The 26,961-nt window shown below is 35.7% G+C and overlaps 2 protein-coding genes across 4 annotated transcripts in view; one reads left to right on the top strand and one right to left on the bottom strand.

Moving 5' to 3' along the window:
• PSMD1 (proteasome 26S subunit, non-ATPase 1) overlaps positions 1 to 26,961 on the top strand; it is an 86,413-nt gene that overhangs the window by 32,601 nt on the left and 26,851 nt on the right. The window contains exon 17 of the mRNA XM_061148524.1: positions 26,414 to 26,528. Coding sequence (XP_061004507.1) covers positions 26,414 to 26,528 — 115 coding nt within the window. The remainder of the gene's footprint in view (positions 1 to 26,413; positions 26,529 to 26,961) is intronic.
• On the bottom strand, positions 1,211 to 18,535 carry HTR2B (5-hydroxytryptamine receptor 2B). Of its 3 annotated transcripts, XM_061148527.1 has the most exons (4): positions 16,594 to 18,535; positions 14,997 to 15,604; positions 6,468 to 6,668; positions 1,211 to 2,716 (listed from the first exon to the last, which is right to left on the bottom strand). In XM_061148527.1, the coding sequence occupies exons 2-4, from the start codon at positions 15,517 to 15,519 to the stop codon at positions 1,824 to 1,826; spliced, it is 1,617 nt and encodes a 538-aa protein (XP_061004510.1). In that variant the 5' UTR covers positions 15,520 to 15,604; positions 16,594 to 18,535; the 3' UTR covers positions 1,211 to 1,823. The 3 variants fall into 3 exon arrangements, with proteins under 3 accessions (XP_061004510.1, XP_061004509.1, XP_061004511.1); XM_061148526.1 differs by having other exon boundaries at positions 14,997 to 18,535; XM_061148528.1 differs by lacking the exon at positions 6,468 to 6,668 and having other exon boundaries at positions 14,997 to 18,532.

The following is a 26,961-nucleotide window of genomic DNA, read 5'->3' as shown; positions in this document are numbered from 1 at the left end:
AAATGGTTTTATTTTTGCCTTTTAGGGAGGGCTTTTTATGAGAAGATAATTTTCATATGAGAAATATATTCTTTCAGGTGTACCCTTAGTAACTATTGGCCTGTATAAAGAATCTTACTCATCAGGGTCTCTTCCTTTATTTATTCATTATCGGCTACTAATTCTTCCTGTTAGTCACCTTATATTTTATATCATATAACTCAGTCACCTCCTGTGTATATTCTGCCACACAGGAAGTAGAGCTTTCATGAAAACTGTTTTTTTCCCCCTTTTAACCTGACCGTGCTTTGATCTCTAATTAGCAAAATTCATTTCTGCCCTTGTTTTTACTGTAGCTCACACATGTGCTCAATTCCCGGTTTCAGCAGCAGATGTCTTCCTTGAGCTGCTTTTAGGCTTTGCTAAGATCTCTACCACTGAGACTACTACCAAGGATACTCAGATCCAGCTAATGAATTATTTGCTTTTTATTTCTAAAAGGCCATTCAGGGTTTTGGTGTGTGTGTGTGTTTCCTTCATAATACGATTCTTATAAGAAGTAGAAACTAGAAAACATGTTAGGAATGCTTTTGTCTAAAACGTCATGGATGAAGAAAATTAAATGTAATCAACTTGTCTAAGGTGCTGCAGTGAAAACCAAGTTCTCAAATTATTAATAACTAGTAAATGACACAGATTGGATTTATTCCACATCTAGCAGTGCAAAGTAAAATGACAAACAGATGAATAAAAAATTCTGTGCCAGAAGTTCAACCAATTCTTCAAGCAAGCTTGGGCAGCCATGATCTTATTTACAAATTTATTAAAGTTTGGGTTCCTGGATTAAAGTCCCATGCCTTCAGTTTACACATGCTCTTTGAGAAACATAAGGTCCATGTACCCAAGACTGTTTTCATTTGCTTTTTCTTCCTCTGGTAAACCTGCCTCTGCTCAGTAAATGCCTGGTATGAGCCATCTAACCTGTAATTCCAAGATCCTATTTTGTGTGATAACCAGCTACTGTCCTCCCTACTACCCCCTTTCATCGAGACAGTTGCCTGATCAGTGCAAAATTGTGGCTGCATTTAACTAAAGTGAAAGTGAAAGTGTTAGTCGCTCAGTCATGTCCAACTCTTTGTGGCCCCATGGTCTATAGTCCATCAGGCTCCTCTGTCCGTGGAATTCTCCAGGCAGGAATACTGGAGTGGGTAGCCATTCCCTTCTCCAGGGGATCCTCCCGGCCCACGGATAGAACCTGGGTCTCCTGCATTGCAGGCAGATTGTTTACCATGGGAAGCACCAGGGAAGCCCACATTTAACTAAGCCTAAATGTAAATGGAAATCTTAGCTTATCTTCAGCTGTGATCATTATTTTATACTCTTATTTTTAGACCTCTTATCACTGTTGTTCTGTGTTTTGCCTTATGCTTTTAAGGCCTTGAAGACAGGGTTAATGCTTGTTTGTTTGGTTTATTTCATTCTTGGCATAGCTTTGCATGCAGTTAGGAACTAAATAAATTCTTATCGTAACATTGTTTTTTTGTATGGTGACATTGTTTTTTTCTAAACAAGTTTATTGATTTATTTATTTTATTTCATTTGACTATCTTAACATTTAACCAGGGTGCTGGATTGTTTTAATTTTCAACTATACAAAAATGATTTTTTATTAATAATAGAATAATTTTGCCCAAATAAAGAAAATTGTATAATCTTAATACATAATTCTTAATTTAAAGAGATGATTTTTGATACATGATAAAAAGTTCTTTATATAATTCTTGCTATATTTATATTTTCCTCATCGTCTTACTCATCATTACATTAAAATTGTGCCATTACGGCTATACGTAACTGATTTGCTCTTCAGCTTTGTCACCTTCATTTTCGGTGAGGAGAAGTGTATCTAGTAAAATGATGGATGAAGATTGAATGGTTGAACCTCGGAGCCTCATTGGGCTCTGGTGCATGGCAGGATTAATGCCATTTTGCATTCCATGTTTCATAAAAAATATAGAGTTCTCTGCCATTGGATTCCGGAAGTAGATATTACTGGAGCATTTTCCAAGGGTTTTTACTGATGTGGGGGCTCGGTAATTGCAGGTGAGGTACCGGCCAAATGCATCCCGAAATGTCTTGTTGAAGAGGGTGTAGACCAGAGGATTCACCCCTGAGGAAACATAGCCTATCCACACAAATATCTCCAGGAGCATGTTGAGAGTCGTCTGGTTGCACGAGTCACATAAAACTATAGTTACATTTGTAATAAAAAAGGGGCACCACATAAGTAAAAAGAGGAAAAATACAATCCCGAGAACTTTTGAGGCTCTCTGTTCATTGGAAATGGTCTGCACTGACCTTTTTCCTACTGTGGATATTCTTCGCATAAGTATGTCAGCACTTGCATTGGGCAGAGTTTTGTCCTTGTGAAAACCATCCAGCATTGCCACTTTTTCTGGTGATGAGCAAGGTGTTTCATCCCTTTGGAAAACTGTGGACACAGTCAACCACGTTAGGCGTTGAGGTGGCTTGTTTTTGACCAAGTAAGCTTTCTTCTGTAAAGCATGGATAGTGAGAAAATAGGTGACAATCATGATGGTCAGAGGTGTGAAGAAGGAAGCCAGTGAGCCAAAGAGCATGAAACTGCCAAAACGATCCTTTGTCAGCCCACAGGTGATGTTGTGTGGGTTAGCTACATCAGTTTCTATCCCTTTAATAGGAACTGGAAGGGCAATGCCTAAGGAAAACAAGATAAACTGAGTTATGACCTTTGATTAGGTCCTTTTAAAGTTTGTCTTACTGACATTTCACTATTAGTATATGTTAATTCCTGGTACCCACAAGGCAGAATCAAAGCACTTAATGGAAGATTTGACAAACAGAATTAAGTAGGGAAACCTGCTGTTTTTAAAGAGACTCGTTAGTGGTTTCAGTTGTATAATTAAAGCGTCCCTAAAACTATATTGTACCCATGATATAGAGAATGTTTTTATATATTCTCCACTTCTCAATATCTATTTTTGGTTCTTGAGCTATCCCAGGTTAAGGAAAGGAATGTGGAAGAGAAGCTGCTTTTATCTTAATATCCAATGTGATTGAGCTCAAAAGACTTAAGAATACATTCATGCAGTATCTTAGTTCTGAGTTGATACCTATTTTTTAATCTCTGAGGTTACACAGTTTCATTTAACAGACAGTTTATCTTTCGATATTTGTGAATGTCTTTTAACTTTTTTTTTCTGACTTCTTAGGGAAAACTAAGGGTTCATTGTTTTTTATTAAATGCTACTTAAGAGTTTGTGGATCTTGAAATTTATTTTCAAGATTGCATTTTCCTCCAATAGAAATGAAAGAAATATATTTCATGCTAATTTTCTTACACTTTAAATATTATGAAGTAGATATTAAATAAGATCTTGCTTATTAGTAAAATAGCTTATTAGGAAGAGAACACAAGGGTTGGCCCTAATCCTTTCCCTTTGAAACGGCAGATATTTTAAAGTAAGTCTGAGTTAATTGATCTTTAGACATCTCTAGGATTCTTGAGGTATCATAGAAGAATTCACTTCTCTGAATCTGAACGTATTCCTATCATCTACATCGCCTTTTTGTTGTAGCATAGAAACCTTGAAAAGAATATGTTCCTCAAACCCTTTCTAATGGAGGCTGCTGCTTTGTCTGCTTTTTCTCAGGTACACCACCAGAAAGATGATCTGTATACTTTCTGTTCTTCACTAGGGGTCAACATACTGTGGCTCAACGGCCAAATCTGGCCTGCCTTCCATTTTCGTAAATGAAATTTTATTGGAACACAGCCATACCCGTTGTTAATACATGGTTTGTGGCTGCTTTTGTTCTACTGCTTCTGAGCTGAGTAGTTTTGACAGAAATCATACAGAATCTGTAAGACCAAAATATTTACTATCTTGCCCTTTGCAGAAAAATTTCACTGGTCCTTCTGTCCTGTTACTTCCAGTAACCATTACACTGTTCCCATCGCCGCCCCCCCCGCCCCCACTGCCAAGCACTTCTCTTTCAAAGCCTATGTAAGCTACTTACACTGTTCTCCATCTAGATCCTCTGCCAACCTCTGGGACATATTATCTGTCTTCCTTAATGGTTTTAGCCCTTTGCTATAGTTTTCTATCCCCTGTTCCATTGCTATCATCTTCCATAATTTCATCCCATTGATGATTCTTCTAACACCTGAGGTTTTATTTCTTGAACTCTTCACCTCCAGTTATTTGTTTGCATTCCTGAAGCCATCCATAAGTCCACTTAAAATTATCCCATATCTAAAATCATGAACTGTTATTTCCCTTTCTTGTCCTGCTGCCCTTCATTACTGTAGAACTTCTTTTCACAGCTATCTTGACCTCTAGTTCATCCTTCTCTTTTTCCCACATTGCATTAACTCCCATCAAGGCTCACGTTACCTTCTCAACCAACTTGTTGGTCAGTAACATTTGTTTTCTCTGGTATTTTTTTATACCTTACCCTGTTACTCTCCTTTCAGACCTTACTGTTGTCAGGTGTTACCTGAGATAACTATAAATCCAGAAGAAGAAAGTGAGCTCTCTTCAGCACTTTACAGAATTTAAAAACTGAACTAACATCATTATCTGCCTTTTCTTTTACAAAGTTGTTAAATTGTCATTGGTTCTACAGCATAGAGTGTGATGAAATGAAAATGGCATTGATCTTGGCCTTTGGGCCAAAAATCATAAGTCTTTAAGCCAACTATTTAAAACCTCTAGCTTTCTTTTCTCATCTATAGAAGGAAAAAATAGGTTTGTAAGATCACTTGTAAGCTATAAATCTGAGGTCATCTTTTTATTCTTTTCTTCCTGTATACTTAGTACTTACTATTTGACCATCTTCCTGAGTGAAAAGATTCTTTTTCTTATTTATTTTTGTATTCTTAGTGTCTAACATATAAGCACTCAATGTAAATTTGATCAGTTTTATCAGTATAAATTCATGTCATCCAGGCTTAATCGAGGTACAACTTCTACCAACAGGCTGTATATTGGCTTAAATATATATTTCAGTTTCAAATGTTTTAATTCTTAAGGAGCCGTTTCTCCTACTTTCCCTCCACCTTTGCCCTGTCCCCCATCCCACCCCTCGCTTCCACCCTGCGGCAGCACACACTGTTTCCCCTTCCTTCTCTCTCATTGCCCTGAACTTACCAAAAAGATACGGGGTTTTTGACATGAACTTCAGTTTTCCTTCTCTCCACTTTAAATTTTGGCAGTTGTCACCCATTATCTCTGATGTCCTTTCCGTAGCTTCCTTTTTAGGGGCCTTTTCTGTTCTATCAATCAGCCTCTTTCCCCAAAGTTAGCTTTTTCTCACTGCTTGCAGATAAACAGACTTCTTCTTGACTCTTAATTTCTTCCCAAACCAGAGTAGTTACACTCCTTACTTTAACCTCCAAACTTTTCAAAAGAGAGTTGGCTTTGGTATTCCAAGAATATGTAGGTCATTTTCAGTGTCTTGCTTTCTTGTTTTTTTCCCCTAACCCCCAGTGTCTTTTTTTTTCTCATTAGAGAAAGAGGTCACATCTTTACTAGATTTCTTTCTAGCATTTCAGGTCTCTTGATTATTTCAAGTCTCTCTCGATTTTTTTCCTCTTTGAATTTTCCTTACTAGGAGGAAGTGAACATACTAGTCAAACTGTTAATGATCATAGTAACTGTTGTGAATCTGTTTGTTTTGTGATATTAACTTACAAAACATTTGAGTTACCGTTTGTGCTTTACTTCATGCTCAGATACTCTAATATAGCAGCTATCTTTGAGTATTAAAGATGGGCACAGCCGCATAAAACAGTTAAGAAATATAATTTCTTCCAAAAATTATTTCTGAACATCATTTGTATCTCTCTTAATATTTCTAATTAAACACGTTCAAGGACTTCCTTGGCGGTCCAGTGGTTAAGACTCCACACTTCCACTGCAAGGGGTACAGGTTCAGTCCCTGTGGTTGGAGATCTAAGATCTCACATGCCATGCAGTATAGCCAAAAAAAATTTATAAACGTTTTCAAAACACTGTTTAAACAGACACTAATGTGTCTAATCTATATACATATTAATTTCCAAGGTGACTATATGAACTTTGATAATGACATAAAATGATTCTTTTTTCTCATTTCCTATTTATTTTCTTAGGTGTGATTTAAGATGCAAGTCATTTTTTGGTGTTACTTTAATAAAATTTCAGGATTCTGCATGCTTACCTAAGCCATAATGATTGGTTGACAAATACAAAAACTTTTTCAGATTTAGTCTTCCTGCATGTCAACAACAAGCCATGAACTTTTCTGCTTTTTCACCCTTTTCCTGATAGAATGGTTTAGAAGCTATATGATGAATGTAATGTTATGATTTGTATTGATGTATCACTACCAGGCCTGATAATCTCCTAGCCAAAAGGAACCAAAGGCCTGTATAACCACCCCACACCCTGACACTCCCCACGTACCTATTGAAATTAACCACACCACTATAATCTTGATGAATGCTGTAGCTCGTGAGTTATATTGATTGGCCTGGATTGGCTTTTTGATGGCTATGTAACGATCCACTGAAATGGCGCAGAGATGCAGGATGGATGCAGTAGAAAAAAGAACATCAAGAAATAACCAGGCGGGGCATAGAACAAGTGGGAGGGGCCACATAGCCTCTGAAAGAAAGAAAAAAACAAAAACATATTCTCCTGCAGTTTCTTTTTCAACTGATGCATATTTTTTAACCTTTTTCAATATTCATCTGAAATTTTACGACTTAACTTCCAAGAAGACTTCAGATAATGAAGTTGACAATATATACATTTATGTAGATGGCACCTTTTAAATATATTTTGTTTTGTATAGTAATTACAACTCTTTCTAAATCAGTTTAGCATTTTTAACATTATTTTGACCTTTGCTCTTTTGTCTATTTCTTTTGTGATTTTTTAAAAATGTATGTAGTGTTACAGCTTAATTTTGCTATTCAGATAAAATTTATTTTTAAACTGCTATTTAAAAAAAAAAAAAACAAAAAAACTTTTTTGCCAGATAGAGGAAGCAGTGTAATGTGGCAAAAAGAATATTGGCATGGGAGTCTCAGGCCTGGGATTTGGGCTCATTTCTAGTATTAACTAGCAGCATGAACCTTGTTTATAGCAAACTCTAATTTGGTGAAATAACTAAGTGGAATGACTTGAGTTTTCCTTTTGACAGAAATAGTTATGAAATAAAGTTTGCAAAAGGAATGGCTTTAGGTTATTCCAGAGAAAAGTGGATTGTTACCCTTCCAAAAGTCCATCCTTCACTCTAAGCACTTGAGATAATAATACAGATTTTGGGTTTAAAAGAACATCTCATTATTAGGCATGGTAATTAATTTATTTAACAACTCATATAAAAAGCATTTATTCTATACCTCATACAGTCTTAAACATTTTAGAATATTAAATTTTTTAAAAAATTTCAGGTTTAGGATATGCTATTGAATATTCTACATAGTTTTCCAACAAACTTACTTAGAAGAGTATCCATACATATATGAATTTGGTAGACTACACATTGTACTTATATACTCACTAGTGTATTTTTTTGTAGTTTTAAAACAACTAAAATTTATTATAGCATTTGCCCTAGAGTATTTCAGTTAGAATCCTTTTTATAAATACACAAATTGTAGAACTTCTATAAAAGCACATTGCTTCTTTGTAGAACAAATGCCATATATATGAGATTATCTAAACCCTTTTTATGGTTTAATTATTGTATGTCCACTGACGAAATGTAAACTACTTTTCCTGGTTTTTGCAAAGTGTATCTTGACTTTGACAGGTATAAAATGATTGAGGTAATTGGAGGGGGAACGAAGATTATCTCAGTATTTCAGAGCACCAAGAGACCCTTTAGTTGTAAACTGTTTAAGTTCAGGAAGCCTGAGGGGTGGAGAGACGTTAGTATTCTAGACACCCACCCCCACCCCCACCAAAAATAAAGACTATAATTTAGGGAAAGAGATTTTAGATAGACTTGAATATTTTTTTTTTTCAAGAATCAGGAAGGATCTCAGTGAAAAATATTTGGGTATTTCACAAAAATAGCTAGCAAGGCTGACAAATACTCCCATTGGTGCCTTCTGCTTCCGCAGTTGGTATGTGGCATTCCTAACAGGAATATTAAAATATTTTTTAAATCAGTATGAGATTTAAAAAAAAAAAAGAATAAATGATTCCTTTGTACTTGGTTCCATCTTCGGCAGATTCTTTAAAAAGGCTTTAAAGCATCAGATGGAGGGAATAATTCATACTTTTAAGTAAATTACTTTAATCAGGCTTTTCCTACTTCATTGAATTGGGGTGGGAATAAGGGATGGTAGTCTACAGTCCATGGGGTCGCAAAGAGTCGGACACGACTGAGCGACTTCACAAGGGATGGAGATGATAAAATAGTCACTGAGCAGGAAGGGACCTTAGAGATTATATCACTGATTTTGCAGATGAGTAAAATCAGGTACAGTTAAGTCTTTAAATCTGAGAGAGAGCATTTATTTATCAAAATTTACTAAAATTTAAATGTTAATTGAAAGTGTTCTTTAGGATCTTGCTACCCAAAATATGCTTTTCAGATCTGCAAGGATCAGCAACACCTGGGAACTTTTTAGAACTGCAGGCTCTTGGGCCTCATCCCTACCTGCTGAATCAGACTGCAGTTGAAGGAAATACCTTAGGTGATTTACATGCAGGTTAGTGTTTGAGAAGCACCGCTTTCTTGAAAAGGTTGTTTATTGGGTTTGCTGGCATAGGATAGGCACTCAGAATTCCTTATAAAAAAGAACTTAATGGGAGACTGTTCAAAATAAATGAAATAAAATATGGCAGAGAAACTTGTGTTTAGGAAGAATCTAATCAGTTAGATTTTCTCCCTCTTAGCTGTGGTGTTCTGTTCTCTTTTTAACTAGCGGGAAAGGACCTTGAACAGTCAAAGGCAGCAGTGTATTCTTTGACCTGAGCTTAAGGAAACTAATGGTCTAAATAGAGCGAAAAGAATCATATATGACTGAGATAGTTTTGCAGTGGAAACTACTTAAAGTGAGGCTGCATTTTAAACTGCATTTAAACTGTCCTGAAGTTCAGGTTTAGAACTGAGCAGCAAGTAGAAAAATACTCAAATCTAGAGCTACAGAGATACTGATCATAGTTAAAGATTTTAAAAGGCAGATAATTAAGGTCTTATGTCTTAGGCTTCCTCTTTTAAAATGCCTGCATCTTTTAAAGTGGGTTGCTAATAACATACACTTGCCTATTTAGCTATTCTAATTTTGGATTGTATTCTTTTCAGTTAACATCTGGAAAATTCTGGTCAGAAATCTAGTAGCCCTGAGCAGCAGGCCACAATAGAACTCTCATATTAAAAGTACATGTCTCTGGAATTGAACTGTTTGACCTACATACTTCTAATTGTGAACTAAGAGGGAAAGCTCTTTAGTGTTGATTTTAGCTAAGCCTATGAAGCCTTGTTAGCTTTGTTTTCCAGCAAAATGGATATATAAACTCTACAATTTTGGAGCAGAAAGGGGTTCTAAAATTAATGCAGGTCATTAGAATTTTAGTGCTTTAGTCATTGCTTTCTTAATCGGTAACAGTAGAATTGTTGAAGCATGATAGAGAATTTTCTTTAAGAAAGAGACTGAGATTTAGGATTAAAAGTGATAGATCTTTTTGTTTAACCTTTATGATTCCAGGTTTCATGAAATTCTAGTGAATAGGCTGTTTTTATGAAACTTAACAAAAGTAACAGATGATTGGATTAAATTATAGAAATCTTTTATTCAAAGCCAAAATAATTGCCTAAGTAGAATTCATGTAATATAATAATTTATGTAAGTTAAAACCAGCTCTAGACATTCTCAGTTTATAAAAGGACTTTTCCTAGTCCAGATATTTCTATTCTAAAATTGTCTTCTCAGTTAGTATTAATTTGACAGGCGCGAGGTCAGAAAAGTTTATTACTACTCAGAGTAACTGGAAAAGGTTTTAAAGATTTATAATTTCATTTATTTGTTGCAATGTATTATGTCTAACTTATTTCCATAAGGATGTAATGTATTATTTAAAATGGAAGTTAAGATTTACATAAACAGAAAAGTGTATCTAAGAATCTAAGGGAAATAAGTTATCAGATACTTAAACTAAATTCCTGAGGATCTAATTTTTTAATTAAAACTATTACATAAGAAAGCAAGCATTTAAATTGTATAATATGTATCATTTAATATGAAATATAACTCTAAAACAATATTGGGTTCTGCCTTGTCACTAGATAAAATTCTGTGGCCCTCCTGTTAGATCAAGTTATTTCAGATAAAAATGTTGCCTGCTTGCCAAATGCAACAGTTCTGGTTGATACAGTTTCTCATTTCATTTGAGAAAGCAGAGTAAAAGAGTGTGAATTCTAGAATTAGTTCTCCTAGGTTCAGATCATATCACTTATTTATTCCTATGTCCTCCCTTGTAAAATGAGGGTGACAGTAATACCATTTTATAGAGCTGCTTTGAGAATTAAATACAGTGATACATGTAAAGTGTTTAGAACAACATCTGGCATACAGAAAGCACCCAATAAATGTCAGTTCTTATTACTATTATTGTTTGGCAGAAACTAGCCAACTAATCCAGCCATTAAAACCGTCCCACTTATAAACATTGAGCCGTATCATCAGTATAAAATCAGTGTTTGTCTTCCTGCCTGTGGTAGCAAAATGCATCCAATTAAATTGAAAACTCTACTTCAGAAAAGGGGCATGAGAACATCTTTAACTGTTCAACTTTTAACTAAATTTGTCATGAAAGTATGCCTTTTACTAAAGTTGAATTTTAACTATTTGTATTGAAATATGGCTAAGAAGCATAAATAACCTATGCGCATTGCCATGCCTTTTTTCTTTTGTTTTCTTTTGAGTGAGTTGTTTGTTTGGCTTTCTTTTCAACTGGTATAGAAACCTGAATTTTTAAACCACAAACTTGGCTTCTTGATGACATAGACTAATTTTCATCTGAAACCTGCTTATCCTTGGGGCAGGTTTTTAGTTTGAAAAGCTGAGTTATGCCGGTAGTTTGGAAAGTAATTGACATTAATCTCTGAATCTGGGGCATAAAAGATTTCCCTCTTGAGGATTTAAAGCCTGTTTTTAAAGCCATTCCAAGGGGACTCTGTTCATTGAGGTACATAGTTCTTGAAGATACTGCAGCAGGACAAGTCCTGAATTGCCCTAACGTCCAAAAAGGACATCGTTTTCAAGTATTTTTCTTTTTTTTTCAATCTTAGAAACTTTTATGTTCCTATATTTATCTTCTGGAAAAGACTGCTAGATCAGTGCTTAAATTTTTATTACAAAGCTTCTTTGTTTTTGTTGTTGTTGTTTTTTCACTGCATTTGAGCATATGAAGGATCATGGGGTTAAATGTCTAATATAGTGTTATAAATGTTTTGAGTGATTTAATACTTGTGAAAATTTTACATTGGTTTTTTTAAATTTCCATTTTCCAGAAAGAAGTGCCTTTAATTGCTTTGCTCCCTTCTTTAAGAGTTAGGTAGAACAGTATTTCACTGTATAAATAAATAACTGATTTTTTTCTCTTTTACTGCTATACGTTTATTTCATCTCTGGTCAAACTCACATCTAAACTAAATATTGTATTTAAGTATATAAACCCTTTGCATGTTGTACAAATACTTGCCAATTATTAATGTATAATACATGCTGGGACCTACTTGACAATTTCACAAGATAGTGGCAGTGGAAGATTTAGCACAGCCATTTTACACACAGGGTGCTTGAGTTCTGATATATTGTTAAGTGACTTGCCTAAGCCAATACGAGAGAACCAGGATTCAAAGCATATGGTATCTTGCTTCAAATGAACCCCCATATTTCAGCTATTTTATCTGTCCACTTTCAACTGTACCGCAGATACTGTTTCAACTTACAGATCACGAAACATTGTTTTAGATTTGTTATAAAGAAGCCAGTAATGACCAATGGGTGACCAAATGTTATATTTTCTCCCTTTACATTTTAAATAATTTGTTTAATGGGAGAAGGAAAAGTTCAGAGACATTCTTAAACTGTGAATATCATGTCTTTTTTTATACTGGCATATGATACTCTTTTTTTCCTTTGCGTTCTACTCAAGTATGTCTAACCTAAGCATCTTCAAGCCTTATATTATACGCTACTAATTTGTGATCATGATTTTTAAGAATTGTAGACAAGACAGTGAAAGAACTGGAAAGTAAAGGTTAAGTCCAATGCTCCCAAAGAGGAAGAAGTGACAGAAAAGTTAATGTAGCACAGTTTATTTGAAAAACCGTGTTATATCAGTCATCATAATCTTGGTAAAATAGAAATTCAAATAATGTATAATCAAATATTATACACATTATTGGTTAGATAAAATGTTAATCAGCATAAAAACCACTTTAAAATTGTCAGTGCTGTCCTTTTTTTTAAACTTAATATTGTTAGAATATAAAGTTTTGGTGTTACTTCCTTTGAATTTCCCTAAGATAACTAAAGTAACTCCTATCACAAATAGTGATAGTTAATTTTTTTTTAATTTCCATAACCAGGGATACTTTTGTTTGTACAGACTTCAGAAATTCTGAAGATTTTCCTTATAATGAAAGAAAAATGCACAAAATCTACTCCTGCATTTGAAAGTTAAAGAAATTCTTATAAATGCATTGATTTAGTTAACACATGAAAGGCTATTAAAAAATCACAGTATTTGAACTCAGGTCCCCATTTATAATATGTGCAGTTCCAAGTTTATGAATGCATCCTTTTGAAGCTTTTAAGAGGGCAACTTGCATTTTCTCATACATTTTCTCATAGAAATAGAACGTTTTCAATAATGAATTATGCAGTAATATTTTAAATAGTGGTTCCCAGGTTAGCTTATTTTTAAAAATCTACTAACCTTTCTATGCAGCTTAATTACTGATAGCAGAAATGTTTGGGGCTATGAAAGTTTATTTTGTAATTAAAAATTTACATTTGAACAAAATGAAGTTAAAAGTGTATATATATAATAATTTTTTGAACATAGATAGGAAGACGTTCTACATATTGTATGTTAAAATATGTTGTGTTTTCTGCCATTATAGCTAAGAATATCTTGGGCCCGAATATTTAAATATAAACTTAGTTTTCAGCTGCAGTATGCCTGCTGTTTTCCTGTGAAATACATGGGATTATCACTGTTACCTGCTTTTCTATTTTGTTTATCAGCTTACTTTAATGCCATGAAACTTTGCCTTTTAAGATTCCTTAACTGTTTAACTGTTGGTTAAATGTCTACAACAGTATTTTGCAAATACTAATAGATGATTGATATTTATGAACTCATGGATTTTAAAGTTAAAATACATATCAGTCTCATTTATTCAACATATCAATTAAATTTTGTCATAGTTGGGATGAGCATGTTAACATTTTAATATTTTAACATTTTAACATTTGTATGCCTAACAAAGCACAATTTAAAGAGTAACTTCACACATTAAACTATTGTGCACATGGAGGTAAGAATTTGAATTGGTGCCTGTACAGTCTTTACCAAATATGCATAAATGTTCCGACATAATCCTCATTTACTTCTTTTAAACTTTATTCAGAATTAAGATTGTTTAGGCTCTCCTATAGAGTAAGATTTCTTAATCATCTTCCATGGTTGTGTGTTGCACTAGATTTTTACAAACTTACAAGAGAGGGGATAGACAATACTAATGATGAGAGAATCTTTTAAAGCAGAAAAGACATTATTGTCTGTCCTGCCAAAGAATTTAATACATAGCTAAAAATGGGAAGTTTTAGCCTGTCACCATCTGATTGTATTTGAGGGATCAAGTATTAATATTAGATACATTTCTGTAATTACTTATAAAAATATAACATTTAACCTGAATATAATCAAATATGCAATCTAATTCTAGTTAATAAATTTTTCTTATATAACCTGAAATATTTTTATCTTCACCATATAAGCAATTCTAAAAAGCTCTATTTGCCATAATCATCTTCTTTAGCAATTAATGAATGGACTATCAATTTATGTCAAGCATTAAGTTATATATCCTCTTAATGCTGATTCTTGAGAGCCTTCATAGTTCATCATCAGAATTGTATTTACCCAAATTATATAACTAGAAATGATATGCATGAATCATAAACTACTTGCATCATTTTAGTATCATTTTCTTTTTTATCATGACAAACTAAAATTTCAGTTTTAATTGTGTTTTAAGTTATTGTAATAACTCAGATTTTGGTCATTTATTTTAATAACTTAGAGGTCTTATTCGTCTAACATACATCAAGGACATGAATAGTCAGAAATCATAAAAACTAAACAGATGGATCATCTCTTGGGATTTTCTGAGCCAGACCATTCCTTCAGCAACTAAACATAATTTTTTGTTAACACGACACATGTGTAACACTTTAGTTTAAGTACACAAACTATAAAGAGCTATAGCAAGACTTTTCAGAACAATTCCAATTGAAATTTGAGTTTAGAGATTTATATTGGCATTTACTGATTCAGAGACCTTATTATTAATAATTAACCCAGCACATTAACTGTCACAGTAGTGTCCTAGCTATTGCTTTATCAAGAAAAAAAAGTACTAGTAATGGGATAAAGTATAGAGTCATCTATTCTTCACAAGAAGTTTTAGGTAATACATTCAGAATATATGAATATTGCTAACTTGGATGACTTTTTAATGATTTTTTTAGGTGACTGAGAGGGAATAGAATTGTTTAAGAAATTATTTTTGCTCTTTAAAACTGATTATCAACCATACTGATGAAAACTGAGGAACTGTTTACTCCCTATATCTTTAAATAGTCCAAGTTCATATTTAAACCCTGAATGAGTATCCATTTCTCTAATAGTATATCATAGTTCTGTGGTTTGATGGCAGGAACAAAGTGAAATACTTACCAAACATTATTGTTAAGAGGGCAATCGGCATCACAAACAATCCAACCAGCAAGTCGGCCACTGCCAGGGACATTAGGAAATAATTGGTAGCATACTGCAACTTTTTCTCCAGTGAAACAGCCAGAATAACAAGGATGTTACCACCAATTGTGGGTATTATCACCATGAGTATCAGAAGAGCTGCCCATCGTGGCTTATTTCCCTGTTCCTCACCAGTCTGTTTCATTTTCTCTGTTATCGATTCTGTCTGTAATCCAGACCAGTTAGAAGAGATTAAGTGGTCAAATGAGCTCTGCAAAACATGCTCAGGACTTGTGCGTTGCTCGAATATTCTAAAAGAGAAAGCCATTCTCTGTTTTTCTTTGATTTGATCTGATTCCGGACAGTGATCAGCATGGTCAGTAGCTTGACCAGTCATCTGCTTTTTTAAGGCTTTGTACCCATGCCAAACACTCAAGGCCAAAGTTGACTCCTTCCTTAGAAAGAGAATTTCAAACTCTATAAAATGAAAGTGTACGTACATCTGTCCATGTCTGTAGGTAAGGCCCGAGTGGTTAGTGTTCTGCAGAGGCTCAGGTTTCCGAAGGCTTAGTGAAAGAAACTGATAGCTGTGGGAAAAAAACAGACTATTTTTTGGTTTCTCTTTCTCCCTCTTTTTTTTTTTTTCTTGTTGTGGTGGAGTCGAGTTTGAATTTGAATGCCAGAGAGTTCTCCCTAGATATAAAATATATCAATTGCATTATTTTCTTTATTTCTTAATAAAACCCAGTTTAAAAAAGCAGTTGAATTTATTAGCAGCCCCTCCCTTCTCGATAGGTCTCTTGTGCATTTGTGACAATACAGCCAGTTCTTAGAATCATATATATGCCTGATATGTTCCAATTATTGAAGTGGGAGATACATTAATTTTTTCAGTGGTGTAATGAAAACCTAGGTGTTTCCTGACCCCTAATTGTCATTTTACCTTTACTTTAGAATATGTGTAGAAGATGAGAAACATCCAAACACCAAACAGAACTTTTCATACACACTGGCCTTCTACCTAGAAACACTCCAAGCCCCCCACCCGACCCCCCTGCCCTGCTGTGATTTACCAGCATAGGAATCCTTATTTGTAATTAGATTTGGTCTGATCAAGTTTATTTTAATACTCATATAAATGCCATTTTTTATGAAACATTTTTGTAACTCATTCTAAAAAACTGGGGTTTCTAGAACTCCTTTATCGTTTGAAAGAAGAGGAGAAAGTATTCGTAGGATCCAAATAATTGTTTTTACATGTTTCATCTTTCAAAGAAAGCATGTTTCTGCACAGATATTTTCTGAATTTATCACTTTATGTCAAGTTTGAACCAGTTATTTTTTTAAGTAGTAATTTCTTTTTTTCTTAACCTTCCCAGTTTCTGAGGCAAGGAGGAAGATTAAATCATTTTTTCATAAAGCCTTACAAATCCCACATTAAAATCTTCCCTTTAACATTTCTAAATTTTTCGTTTTGGTTTTTAAAGCACTGAATAGAAATAAAAAATTATGGTAGCAGAGTTTTTGAAGAAGGAAAAGAAAAAGGCTTTAGATTAACTATCTATTGGGTACTTACCTCTTATTTGCGGGTTACTCTCCTAAGCATGTCATCTGATCTACTCAGGAGACCTGCTTGCTGCTGTGGTGGGAGTACTCCTCCCGTTGACTTATTCTGAGCCTCTAGCACTGGTGCTTGCAATCATACAAATCTGTTGTGTAGCTGTAAGCGTGCCAAGGAGGTTGTTTCATCTTCGATACATTCATTTTTAGAGAGTAGCAGCATTCATTATAATTCATAAAACCACCAGTTAAGTATGTTGAACCAATTCATGATCCTTATTCGAGTTATATTCTTAAGAGCTGTCTTTAATTTGGGGGACTGTGATAACTATGTCATTATAGCTTAAGATAGTTTTGTTTTCAATTAACCCTAGGCTGTTTTTCCTAATTGAGAAAAAATAAGATACAGTCTAGAGATACTGGAGCTTTAATTCTGTGGAGATTCTGCCCAGTGAGCCTTAAAGTGATTTCCAGAGTTTTAATTTCTACCAGTGAAACATGTTTCTTATGCAGCGTTCATGGCTTTGTTGTGGAACATAATTAATTTGCTCTGATTACAACCTTATATAGAAGAACACAGGAAGGTTTGAATTCTACATGCATATATAAGTTTGAGAAGAGACTTTTTCATTGCTTCAAAGCTTCCCTTTAAAAGATTATGTAATAGGAGACTTGCCTGTTGGTCCAGTGGTTAAGAGTCCATGCTTCCAGTGCAGGGAATGCAGATTCGATCCCTGGTTGGGGAACTAAAGATCCCATATGCTACACAGAAATAAATAAAAGATCATTGTAGGTCACTCGTATTTTTAAGTTATTTAATTACTTCTCTGTTGGCAATAGCATTTATGCAGTTTCAAATTTATGTTCCTTAGCTTGTGTGAAAGTTACCAGAAAATATTTTGTTCAGTTCTACTGAGCACTTCAGATTTTATTCAATATTTGCTGCTTTATTTTAACTTAGACTTCAATATTTTAGAAAAAAATGTTTACTAATAATTTTGGGTGAAGACAAAACAATCCTCAAGAACAATCAGATAAATTTTAATGTGCCAGAATTTCTCTTCAGGAATATGGGACTACCTTAAAATAAATAGAGCTCATTCTGAGCCAGTTTGGCTTCTGTGCTCATGCAGGCAGGGGGTGTCTGCAAATGAGCAATGTCAGATTGGAAAGAGCACCACTGTATTTAATGAAAAGACGTGTATGAAGTAAACCTTCATCAAGTTGTGTTTACAGATAAGGTTTTTAAAATATTCATTGAGTATATTACAAATGTACTGACCATTATTATTATATAATTCTGTGTCAGCACTAACCCTTCTGCCCACATTCACTCACTTCTTTTTTTAAACCTTAACTAAAAGTAGTTAAAATTGGCTCCTAGAATGTTTTTATTTATATTTGTATTTTTAATTAGCTTAATGGCTAGGGACCAAAAGTAGAAGAACTACTTTTTGTTGTAGTTAACAACAACTTTGAGCTATTAGAAGCATAGTTGACAATCAGAAGGCAAAATAATAATACTAAATAAAACAGTAGATGAATCTAATTGACAAATAACTAAATCTGTGCTCTAAAACCTCATGCACATTAGGTAGAAGACTGTCTGTAAGTCACCACTTCAAATCTTTTAACACTAAACACACACACAAACTTGTCTTTCCCCTGTCTTTAATGAAAAAAAAAAAATTTGCCCATGGTAGTAAATCTAAACAGTACAAAAGAATATTCAGTGATAAATTCACTCTTGAGACAGCTTTAACAAACACATTTCCCTCTGTTCTTCAAAATAGAGTAACAGATTAAAAGATGGACAGCTCTTTGGTAAAGCAAACAGGGCCAACTGAAAAAAACAGGAATTAAAAAGAATAGGCATGTAGTTCTATTCAGAATAGAGACTTGTAGCTCTCGTAACTCAGCCTTCCACAACTCTTGTGTGGTATAATTGATATAGTGATGACTACCACATATTTAATAACGCTTCAAATAAAAGTGAAAGTTGCTCAGTCATGTCCAACTATTTGCGACCTCATAGACTGTAGCCTGCCAGGCTCCTCTGTCAATGGAATTCTCCAGGCCAGAATATGGGAGTGCGTAGCCTTTCCCTTCTCCAGGGCATCTTCTCAACCCAGGGATCGAACCCAGGTCTTCCTCATTGCAAGTAGATTCTTTACCATCTGAGCTACCAGAGAAGCCCAAGAATACTGGAGTGGGTAGCCTATCCCTTTTCCAGTGGATCTTCTCAACCCAGGAATTGAACCGGGGTCTCCTGCATTGCAGGCGGAGTCTTTACCAGCTGAGAGCTTAAATCATCTTTATTCAGCTCTGTTCTGGATGACTGGAATAAGTGAAATGCATTTTTTTTTTTTGAGATTTCAAATATCTGGAAACTGTGTAGGATATGTTATTTAGAGAACTAGATAAATTTATTTAATTAATTAACTTAAATAAATTAATTTATCAAGAACTCCAGATAAATTATTCTTACTTAAGTTGCTTAAAGGTCAGTTTCAAATGCTAATCTGACTGTAACCAAAACGTCTAATTGGTGCCTTTCTCCCTAAATACTGAATTTTATCCCTGATACCTTTTGTTTTATTGAACAGATTGTCTTCTACTTAAAGAGGCAGTGTAGTATCTTTTTTAGGTCTAGGAAGACAACTTAAATATCAGCCAAGGATAGTTTTTACCTCTCAGTCATGATATCTTTCAAACACTTAACACATTAATGAATTTTTGACAATATGTAGATTATGTTCCTTGCATATTCATTCGTGTGTAAAGTAGTTGTTGAGCTCCATTTGCTTGTGGAGTTACAGTGAAGAATAGAATAAGCATGTTTTGCCTTTATATATAATTTATAATCTATGGGGGATGCAAACAGTATGAGTGAGTGAGTGATAGTCAGTCAGTCATGTCCAACTCTTTGCGACCCCATGGACTGTATAGCCCACCAGGCTCCTTTGTCCATGGAATTTTGTCCAAAAATACTGGAGTGGGTTGCCATTCCTTCTCTAATCAGACACTCCAGTCTGATTCTCCTAATCAGACACTCCCTTAAATACAAGATTACAGTCTCAGAAAACCTCCTATAGAGACACAGAACTTCAGATCCAAGTACTAAAAGTAAATGAAAATCTCTCAGGTCCTCAAAAGATTTCAAAGGGAGGAGAGGAAGCCAGGTTGAAAGAAGGGGCGGAGGGGGGCGGGGCAAAAAGAGTGGAAACAGTATACTGATAGTGAAGGAAATGTCATCTCACTCCAGTACTCTTGCCTGGAAAATCCCATGGACAGAGGAGCATGGTAGGCTACAGTCCATGGGGTTGTGAAGAGTCGGACACGACTGAGCAACTTGACTCACTCACTTATAATATAGGTATGGTAGAGGTAAGACTAGCACACTTCAACAGGGCCTGCACTGCAGCTCGAATAGATCTTGACTTTTTTTTTTTTTTCATTTCTTTCTTATTCATTCTTTTTTGATGAGATCAGTGAAATAACTAAACTTTAGTAAGAGTAGCTATTTCAGACTTAGTCTGTTCTCCTTAAACTCTGTGCTCATACTCCCCTGATGACTGAATTTACCGCTTATTTTCATGAAAGGCTTAAACCAATCTGAAAGCTCAGTCAGCTTTCAACTTCTTCTTAAAATGTCTTTTCATCCATCCTATTCTTTGGGATCATGTTGTCATCCCTCTTTTCCATAACTAACTTCTACCTAAGTTCTTAATCCCAGCTCTTTATGATATTATTTACAGTCTTGCTAAATAAAGTATATTTTTCACACGTAGAATCCATGCCTTAAATATTCGTTTTCTCAGCTTTAACTTCTTTCTTGCAGATGTGTACAGGTTTACCACTTAATGAAAAATAAAACCTTTCTTTGTCCCTTCAGTCTCTTTCCTTCATCATTTGACTTCTTTAGATAATTGCCTATCCTTTTTTCTTCTTACTGGGCTTCTCTGATAGCTTAGTTGGTAAAGAATCCACCTGCAATGCAAGAGAACCTGGTTCGATTCCTGGGTCGGGAAGATCCCCTGGAGAAGGGATAGGCTGCACTCCGGTATTCTTGGGCTTCCCTTCTGTCTCAGCTGGCAAAGAATCCGCCTGCAATGAAGGAGACCTGGGCTCAATCCCTGGGTTGAGAAGATCCCCTGGAGAAGGGAAAGGCTACTCACTCTGGCCTGGAGCAACTTTTACTTCACTTTCCTTCTTACTACCTACCCAGTCTGTAACCCTTGTAATCAGATTTTTATCCCCAACACTCTACTGAAATAACTCTTTGTTGTTCAGTTGCTTAGTTGTGTCCAACTCTTTGTGACCCCATGGACTGCAGCATGCCAGGCTTCCCTGTCCTTCACTATCTCCCTGAACTTGCTCAAACTTATGTCCATTGAGTCATTGATGCCATCCCACAGTCTCGTCCTCTGTTTCCTTCTCCTGCTGCCCTCAACCTTTCCCAGCATCAGGGTCTTTTCTGATGCGTTGACTCTTCACATCAGGTGGCAAATTTCAAACTTTTCCCCTCTATGTTCATGACTAGAACTTTTTCCAAGTCACTGATATATCTTAACCAGATTTCTGAGGTAGCCTCTTAATTGGTCTTTCTTCTCCCTTTACCTCTGGTCTCAGTAGAGCAGCCAAAATGACCGTTTTTAAACAAGTCAGATCATGTCATTCCTTTGCTTAGAATCCTGATAGTCCTTCATTTCACTCATAGTAAAAGCCAGTTTCCTATAACCTGCCCCTGTTTTCATCTCCTCTTCCCTCTTCACTACCGTCAAACTGTTGGCGTCTTTGCCCCTCCTAAAACATGCTGGGTGTCATTCTGCCACAGGGCACTTGCATGAGCTGTTTCTACTACCTGTATTCTTCCTCTGGATAGCCACTTGGCTCACTTCTTCACTGCCTTCTTGTCTTCGCTTAAATGTCACCTCATCCCTGAAGGTGCCCTGACTGCACCAATGAATGCTGCAAAATGCCCCATTCTCTTGGCTCTTCCAAGACCCTTTACCATGATTTACTTTTTTTGTTCTCCATAGAGCTTTCCGCTTTTTACTAACTTTATCACTTATTATTGTCTGTCTCCTACTAGAGTGTAGTCTTTGTCTTTTTTTGTTTACCGTTCTCTTGAGTTTATCCTGCTTGGAGTTTGTTAAGTTTCTAGTCTTTCATCAAAATTTGGGATGTTTTCAGCCATTATTTCTTTAAGTATTCTTTCAGCCTTCTCTTTTTCTTCTCCCATTGGGACCCCTATTAGGCATGTTTTGGTATGTTTTGTGATGCCCACAGTTCTCTTAGGCTCTGTTTGTATTTCTTATTCTTTTCTTTTTCTACTCTTCAGATTGGATTGTCTCAGCCAAGCTAATTTCAATTCTCAGTTAATCTGAGAAAGATAATATTATCTCTCCCTGCTCAGTTCTGCTGTTGAGCCCCCTCTAGTGAATTTTTCATTTCTTAGTTTGCTCATATAAATGGCAGGGCTCGGAGACATGCTGATAATGCTGTAACTTTTTGAATGTTACAGTAGGTTCAGAAGTGCACTCAGATTTTTAAGAGCTTTGTTGTTTGTTATGGGCTTCCCTGATAACTCAGTTGGTAAAGAATCCGCCTGCAATGTAGGAGACCCTGGTTTGATTCCTGGGTCGGGAAGATCCCCTGGAGAAGGGAAAGGCTACTCACTCCAGTACTGTTGGGCTTCGCTTGTGGCTCAGCTGGTAAAGAATCTGCCTCCAATGCGGGAGACCTGGGTTCAATTCCTGGGTTGGGAAGATCCCCGGGAGAAGGGAAAGGCTACTCACTCCAGTATTCTGGCCTGGAGAATTCCATGGACTGTATAGTCCATGGGGTCACAAAGAGTCGGACACAACTGTGTGGCTTCCACTTTCACTTCTTATAGTGATGTAGCAATTTCTTTATATAAATCTTATGAATCTACTTTCTTCTCACCTCTTTTGAGAAGATTTCATTCCATTTTGACATCACCTGAAAGCTATTAATCTGTTTGGAAACATACCACAAGCTTATCTAAAACTATAATAATTTTTAGTTTTTCAAAGTACAGTAAGATGGTAAAAAAAGAAATGTTAAAGATAGGATTAAAGTCATAAGGTTTGAGGCAGGGTCTATGTGGTTTTGTTTTCCTTGTGGTACTTTGCATGTAGTAGATAATTCTTTAAATACTAAATTGATGGTAAAAAACTACAGTAAAAACTAACTTAAAAACTGCAAATAGCAGTAGCTTAGGATACAGAATCTCAAGGGACACTGTCTTTGGGAGATGAAACTGTTTTCTTTTTCAGTTATTTTTCTGATAATATTTTATGTATTTTTTATATTGAGATGAAAACAAAGTTCAAAGTGTATACTATCACCCCTCTTTTAATCTCTAAATCTCTTATTCACTTTCTAAATTTTTATAAACTAACCAAAAAATAGAGCAGGAAATGTTCATGGAGACAGATGAACTTTTTTTTTTAATTTTTTTTTCATTTATTTTTATTAATGGGGGGCTAATTACTTCACAGTATTGTAGTGGTTTTTGCCACACATTCACATGAATCAGCCGTGGATTTACATGTGTTCCCCATCCTGAACCCCCCTCCCACCTCTCTCCCCATCCCTTCCCTCTGGGTCATCCCAGTGCACCGGCCCCAAGCACTTGTCTCATGCATCCAACCTCGACTGGCGATCTCTTTCACACTTGATAATATGATGAACTTTTACTGCTGATCAAGGATTAGTCATTTAAATACTTAATTATACTGATCCAAAGGCATTAAAACAAGATAAATTATTTTATGACATTACCTTAAGAGATAAATGTTTACATAGAAAAACTAACATTCAAGGAATGTCAGAATTATCTAAAACAACTGAATGAAAGCCTTATGGATTGTGTCAGAATTATCTAAAACAACTGAATGAAAGCCTTATGAATTGTTATTAAAGAGTATTAGTGTATTTTCTACTAATGCAGGTTCTTCCTCCATATCTTGCTTTGCCCTCCCCACCCCCACTGCACCTCTGTGTAATATAATGTGTTTTTTGGTCTTCTGTATTCCCTGTAAATTGATATGTATAAAGACTTGGTCTAATTAAAAAAAAAAAGACTTGGTCTAATTCAGAGTCAGTTTTTCACTCTTTTCTTCTTTTTTCTCTCTCTCTCTTTTTTAATTTAAGGAGAGGCTGGCAGTGTGCATAAGGTATCAAGTCTAGTTGTTTTTCTTTTCATGGTGTTAGCAGTCTGATAATGATGCTGATATCCATTAATTTCATTACACGTTGCAAAATATTGGTGATATTAATACAGTTTTATCATTTATTCATTTATTAGCTTAGTTTTAAAAATGGTATATTTACCAGCATGTATGTGTGGGCTTCCCTGATGGCTGTGTGGTAAAGAATCCTCCTGCCAATGCAGGAGACACAGGTTCAATCCCTGGGTCTGAAAGATCCCCTGGAGAAGGAAATGGCAACCCCCTCTAATGTTCTTGCCTGGGAAATCCCATGAGCAGAGGAGCCTGACGGGCTACAGTCAACAGGGTCACAAGAGTTGGACATGACTTAGAAACTAAACAATAACAATAGCATGTATGTATGTGTTTGGATAAAGATTAACATAAGGAGGTTTTGCTTTCAGTAAATGTTTGCGTTGCAATCATTGCTTGGAAAAATTCATTTGTCCTTTTAGAGCTTCCTGTTGAAAAATCAAAGTAAACCTAGAATATTATGATTTGGGGGCTTCCCAGGTGGCGCTAGTGGTAAAGAATTTCACCTGCCAATGCAGGAGGGCATAAGAGACACAGGTTCAATCCCTGGGTCAGGAAGATCCCCTGCAGAAGGAAATGGCAACCCACTCCAGTATGCTTGCCTGGAGAATCCCATGGACAGAGGAACTTGGTAGGCTACAGTCCATAGTGTTGCGTAGAGTCAGACACAACTGAAGCGACTTAGCACTCATGCATTATTTTATTTTGCTCTTGAAGAAGTTGAATGTTTAAGCTAATTTATTAATGTGTTTGTCATTCCTTGTCTTAACAAATTTTCTGAAGAATGTGTCAGAGTTGGAATTATTAGACTGAGAAACATACAATAATTTTTTTATGTGCTTTTGAGTTTATAGCCCTCACAGCCTGTCTCAGTCATTATGGTGATAAACTACGTAAAGCTCTTTGATTAGGCTCCCAGGCAGTATTTTTGTTTACAGGCAAATTTTTTCTAAACCTCATGAAATAGTTAATACCTTTTTTTAAGCATAATACTTTTAACAAGGGGAGAGTCATAAAATAAGATTTTAGACACATTTCAGATAAACTCTTTGTGAGTCACGTTTCCCTGGACTATGCTGTCCTTGCTGCAGCTGAGGGGCAAGGTGGGCAGAGTGCTCTCTGTGCCACCAGCTCCCTGAAAAGTCAGTGAAGAAATCCGGATGTCAGAGCCATAGGTATAATCAGTTTCCTGGGTTTAATAGCCAACTGGTTTTTACGTAGTTTTGTGTGAACTTTTGGGTATGAGTTACATCTTTTTTAAATAATAAAGTTGGGAAATAATCCAACCTTCCCTTACAGCAGAGTTCCCCCCCGCCCATCTTTTTGAGGTATGGTTGATATATAATATTGTATGTCTTAGATGTACAACATAGTGATTCACAATTTTAAAAGACTGTGTTCCATATATAGTTACCATAAAATATTGGCTATATCCCCTGTGTTGTAGAATGTATCTTCATAGCTTATTTGTACATAGTAGTTTGTACTGTTAATCCTCTACCCTTGTCTTGCCTGTTCCCCCAAATTCACCTTTATAGACAGTTTTCATAAATTTGGCTCTACTTCATTTGAAGTTTGAATTTACTATTCACTGGAGTTTGAGGCAAGAGGACAGTTTCAGCATGAAATTATAGGTTTGAGTTGGTCTGTATGTAATAACTGTTTTCATTCACAAGATACTTTTTTTAACTTTCTATTGAAATGTAATATATGAATAGTCTCTTTTTTAAGTTTTTATTGAAGTATAATATACATCTAAAAACATGCACATAATTAGCCTACAGCTTGGTAAATTTTCACAACTGAACACGCCTGTGTAACCAGACCTAGTTCAACATCAGCGCCAGCCTTTCAGAATCCCCCTTATACTCTCTTCCAGTTACTGTACCCATCAGCCTGCCCCTCAGAAGTAACCACTCTAACAGGATAGTCTTTCAGAGAGGCCATCAGATACTTCATTTGTCAGGGTTGTCCTCTTTTCTCTATTTGTTACAAGTATGAAGAGGATAAGAAAAGAACAACTTCTCTTTCTTATCAACACAAAAATAATTACTGAAGATAACAAAAATCAGAATATTTTTCATACTGAGTCCTATTTACCAATGTAATATTCCATCAGAGTAATAACTGGAAGATTTAAATCATTTGGAATCATGTTGGAGTCTCTATAAGTGACATTTGTCTTCTGAAACAAGACCCAGAGTAAGCAGGAGTTATGAGTGGATGCAGAGCAGTGTTTGCCCCCACCCCCTTCCCCCATGGCTATTTCCCACCCTTGTGTCTTCCCACCCCATGGCTGTTTCCCACCATTCCTTGTGTCTCACACAAGGAATGACAGATGCTGGGATGCAGAGCTGCAGTTGAGGGATCACCTGATACTTTCCTTTCTTTGCTTACAGTCTCTGAACGTTGACGATAGATTTCTAATAGCAATATTAGAATTCTGTTGGAGATTTTTAATTCTGCAACTTCTGTGTTGAATATAACTCTGTTGTTTCCCATAGCTTTCACGAAATTGATTAAAGTTGTTCCATCTTGATTTAAAATACGTCTGTTTCTCATCAGGACCCCTGAACAGTGCCCCAGCGTTGTTTCGTTGCTGTCAGAGAGTTACAACCCTCACGTTCGTTATGGAGCTGCCATGGCCCTGGGCATCTGCTGTGCCGGTACAGGAAACAAGGTAAAGGCCCAGCCGGCAGGCCGCTCTTTCTGGCGCCAGGCTGTTTGCCCAGCAGAGAAGTTCATGCCACAGCCGTGAGAGTGCACGTGTGCTCTGGTCTCTGCTTGCCGTGCAAGCTCAGCTTCCCCGAGCTCCCCCGCTTCACTGTGCCGGATTGCTGAAAGCGGTTTAAGAGCAAACCCCATTACACGGGTGGCTCCAGTAGAAACAAGGCTGTTGAATTTTTTGAAAAGCACTGAAATCTTTAAAAAGAAGGAAAAATATTTTTCTCTTTGAAGAACTGCTCTGGCCATTTTACATTGTTATTTCACATGTTTAATTTGCATAATTAGTATTGTGGAAATCAAAGTTCTTCTTAAGAGCACCATGGTCAATTCAGTTTGATTTTTCGTGTGTGTGTTTTAACCTTATACCTAACTGCTGTTTGTCTGTT

This window comes from Dama dama, chromosome 8 (genome assembly GCF_033118175.1).
Source record: "Dama dama isolate Ldn47 chromosome 8, ASM3311817v1, whole genome shotgun sequence".
NCBI lineage: Eukaryota > Metazoa > Chordata > Mammalia > Artiodactyla > Cervidae > Dama > Dama dama.
Note: the sequence above shows the minus strand (reverse complement) of the source record. Positions and strands in the feature narration are given on the sequence as shown.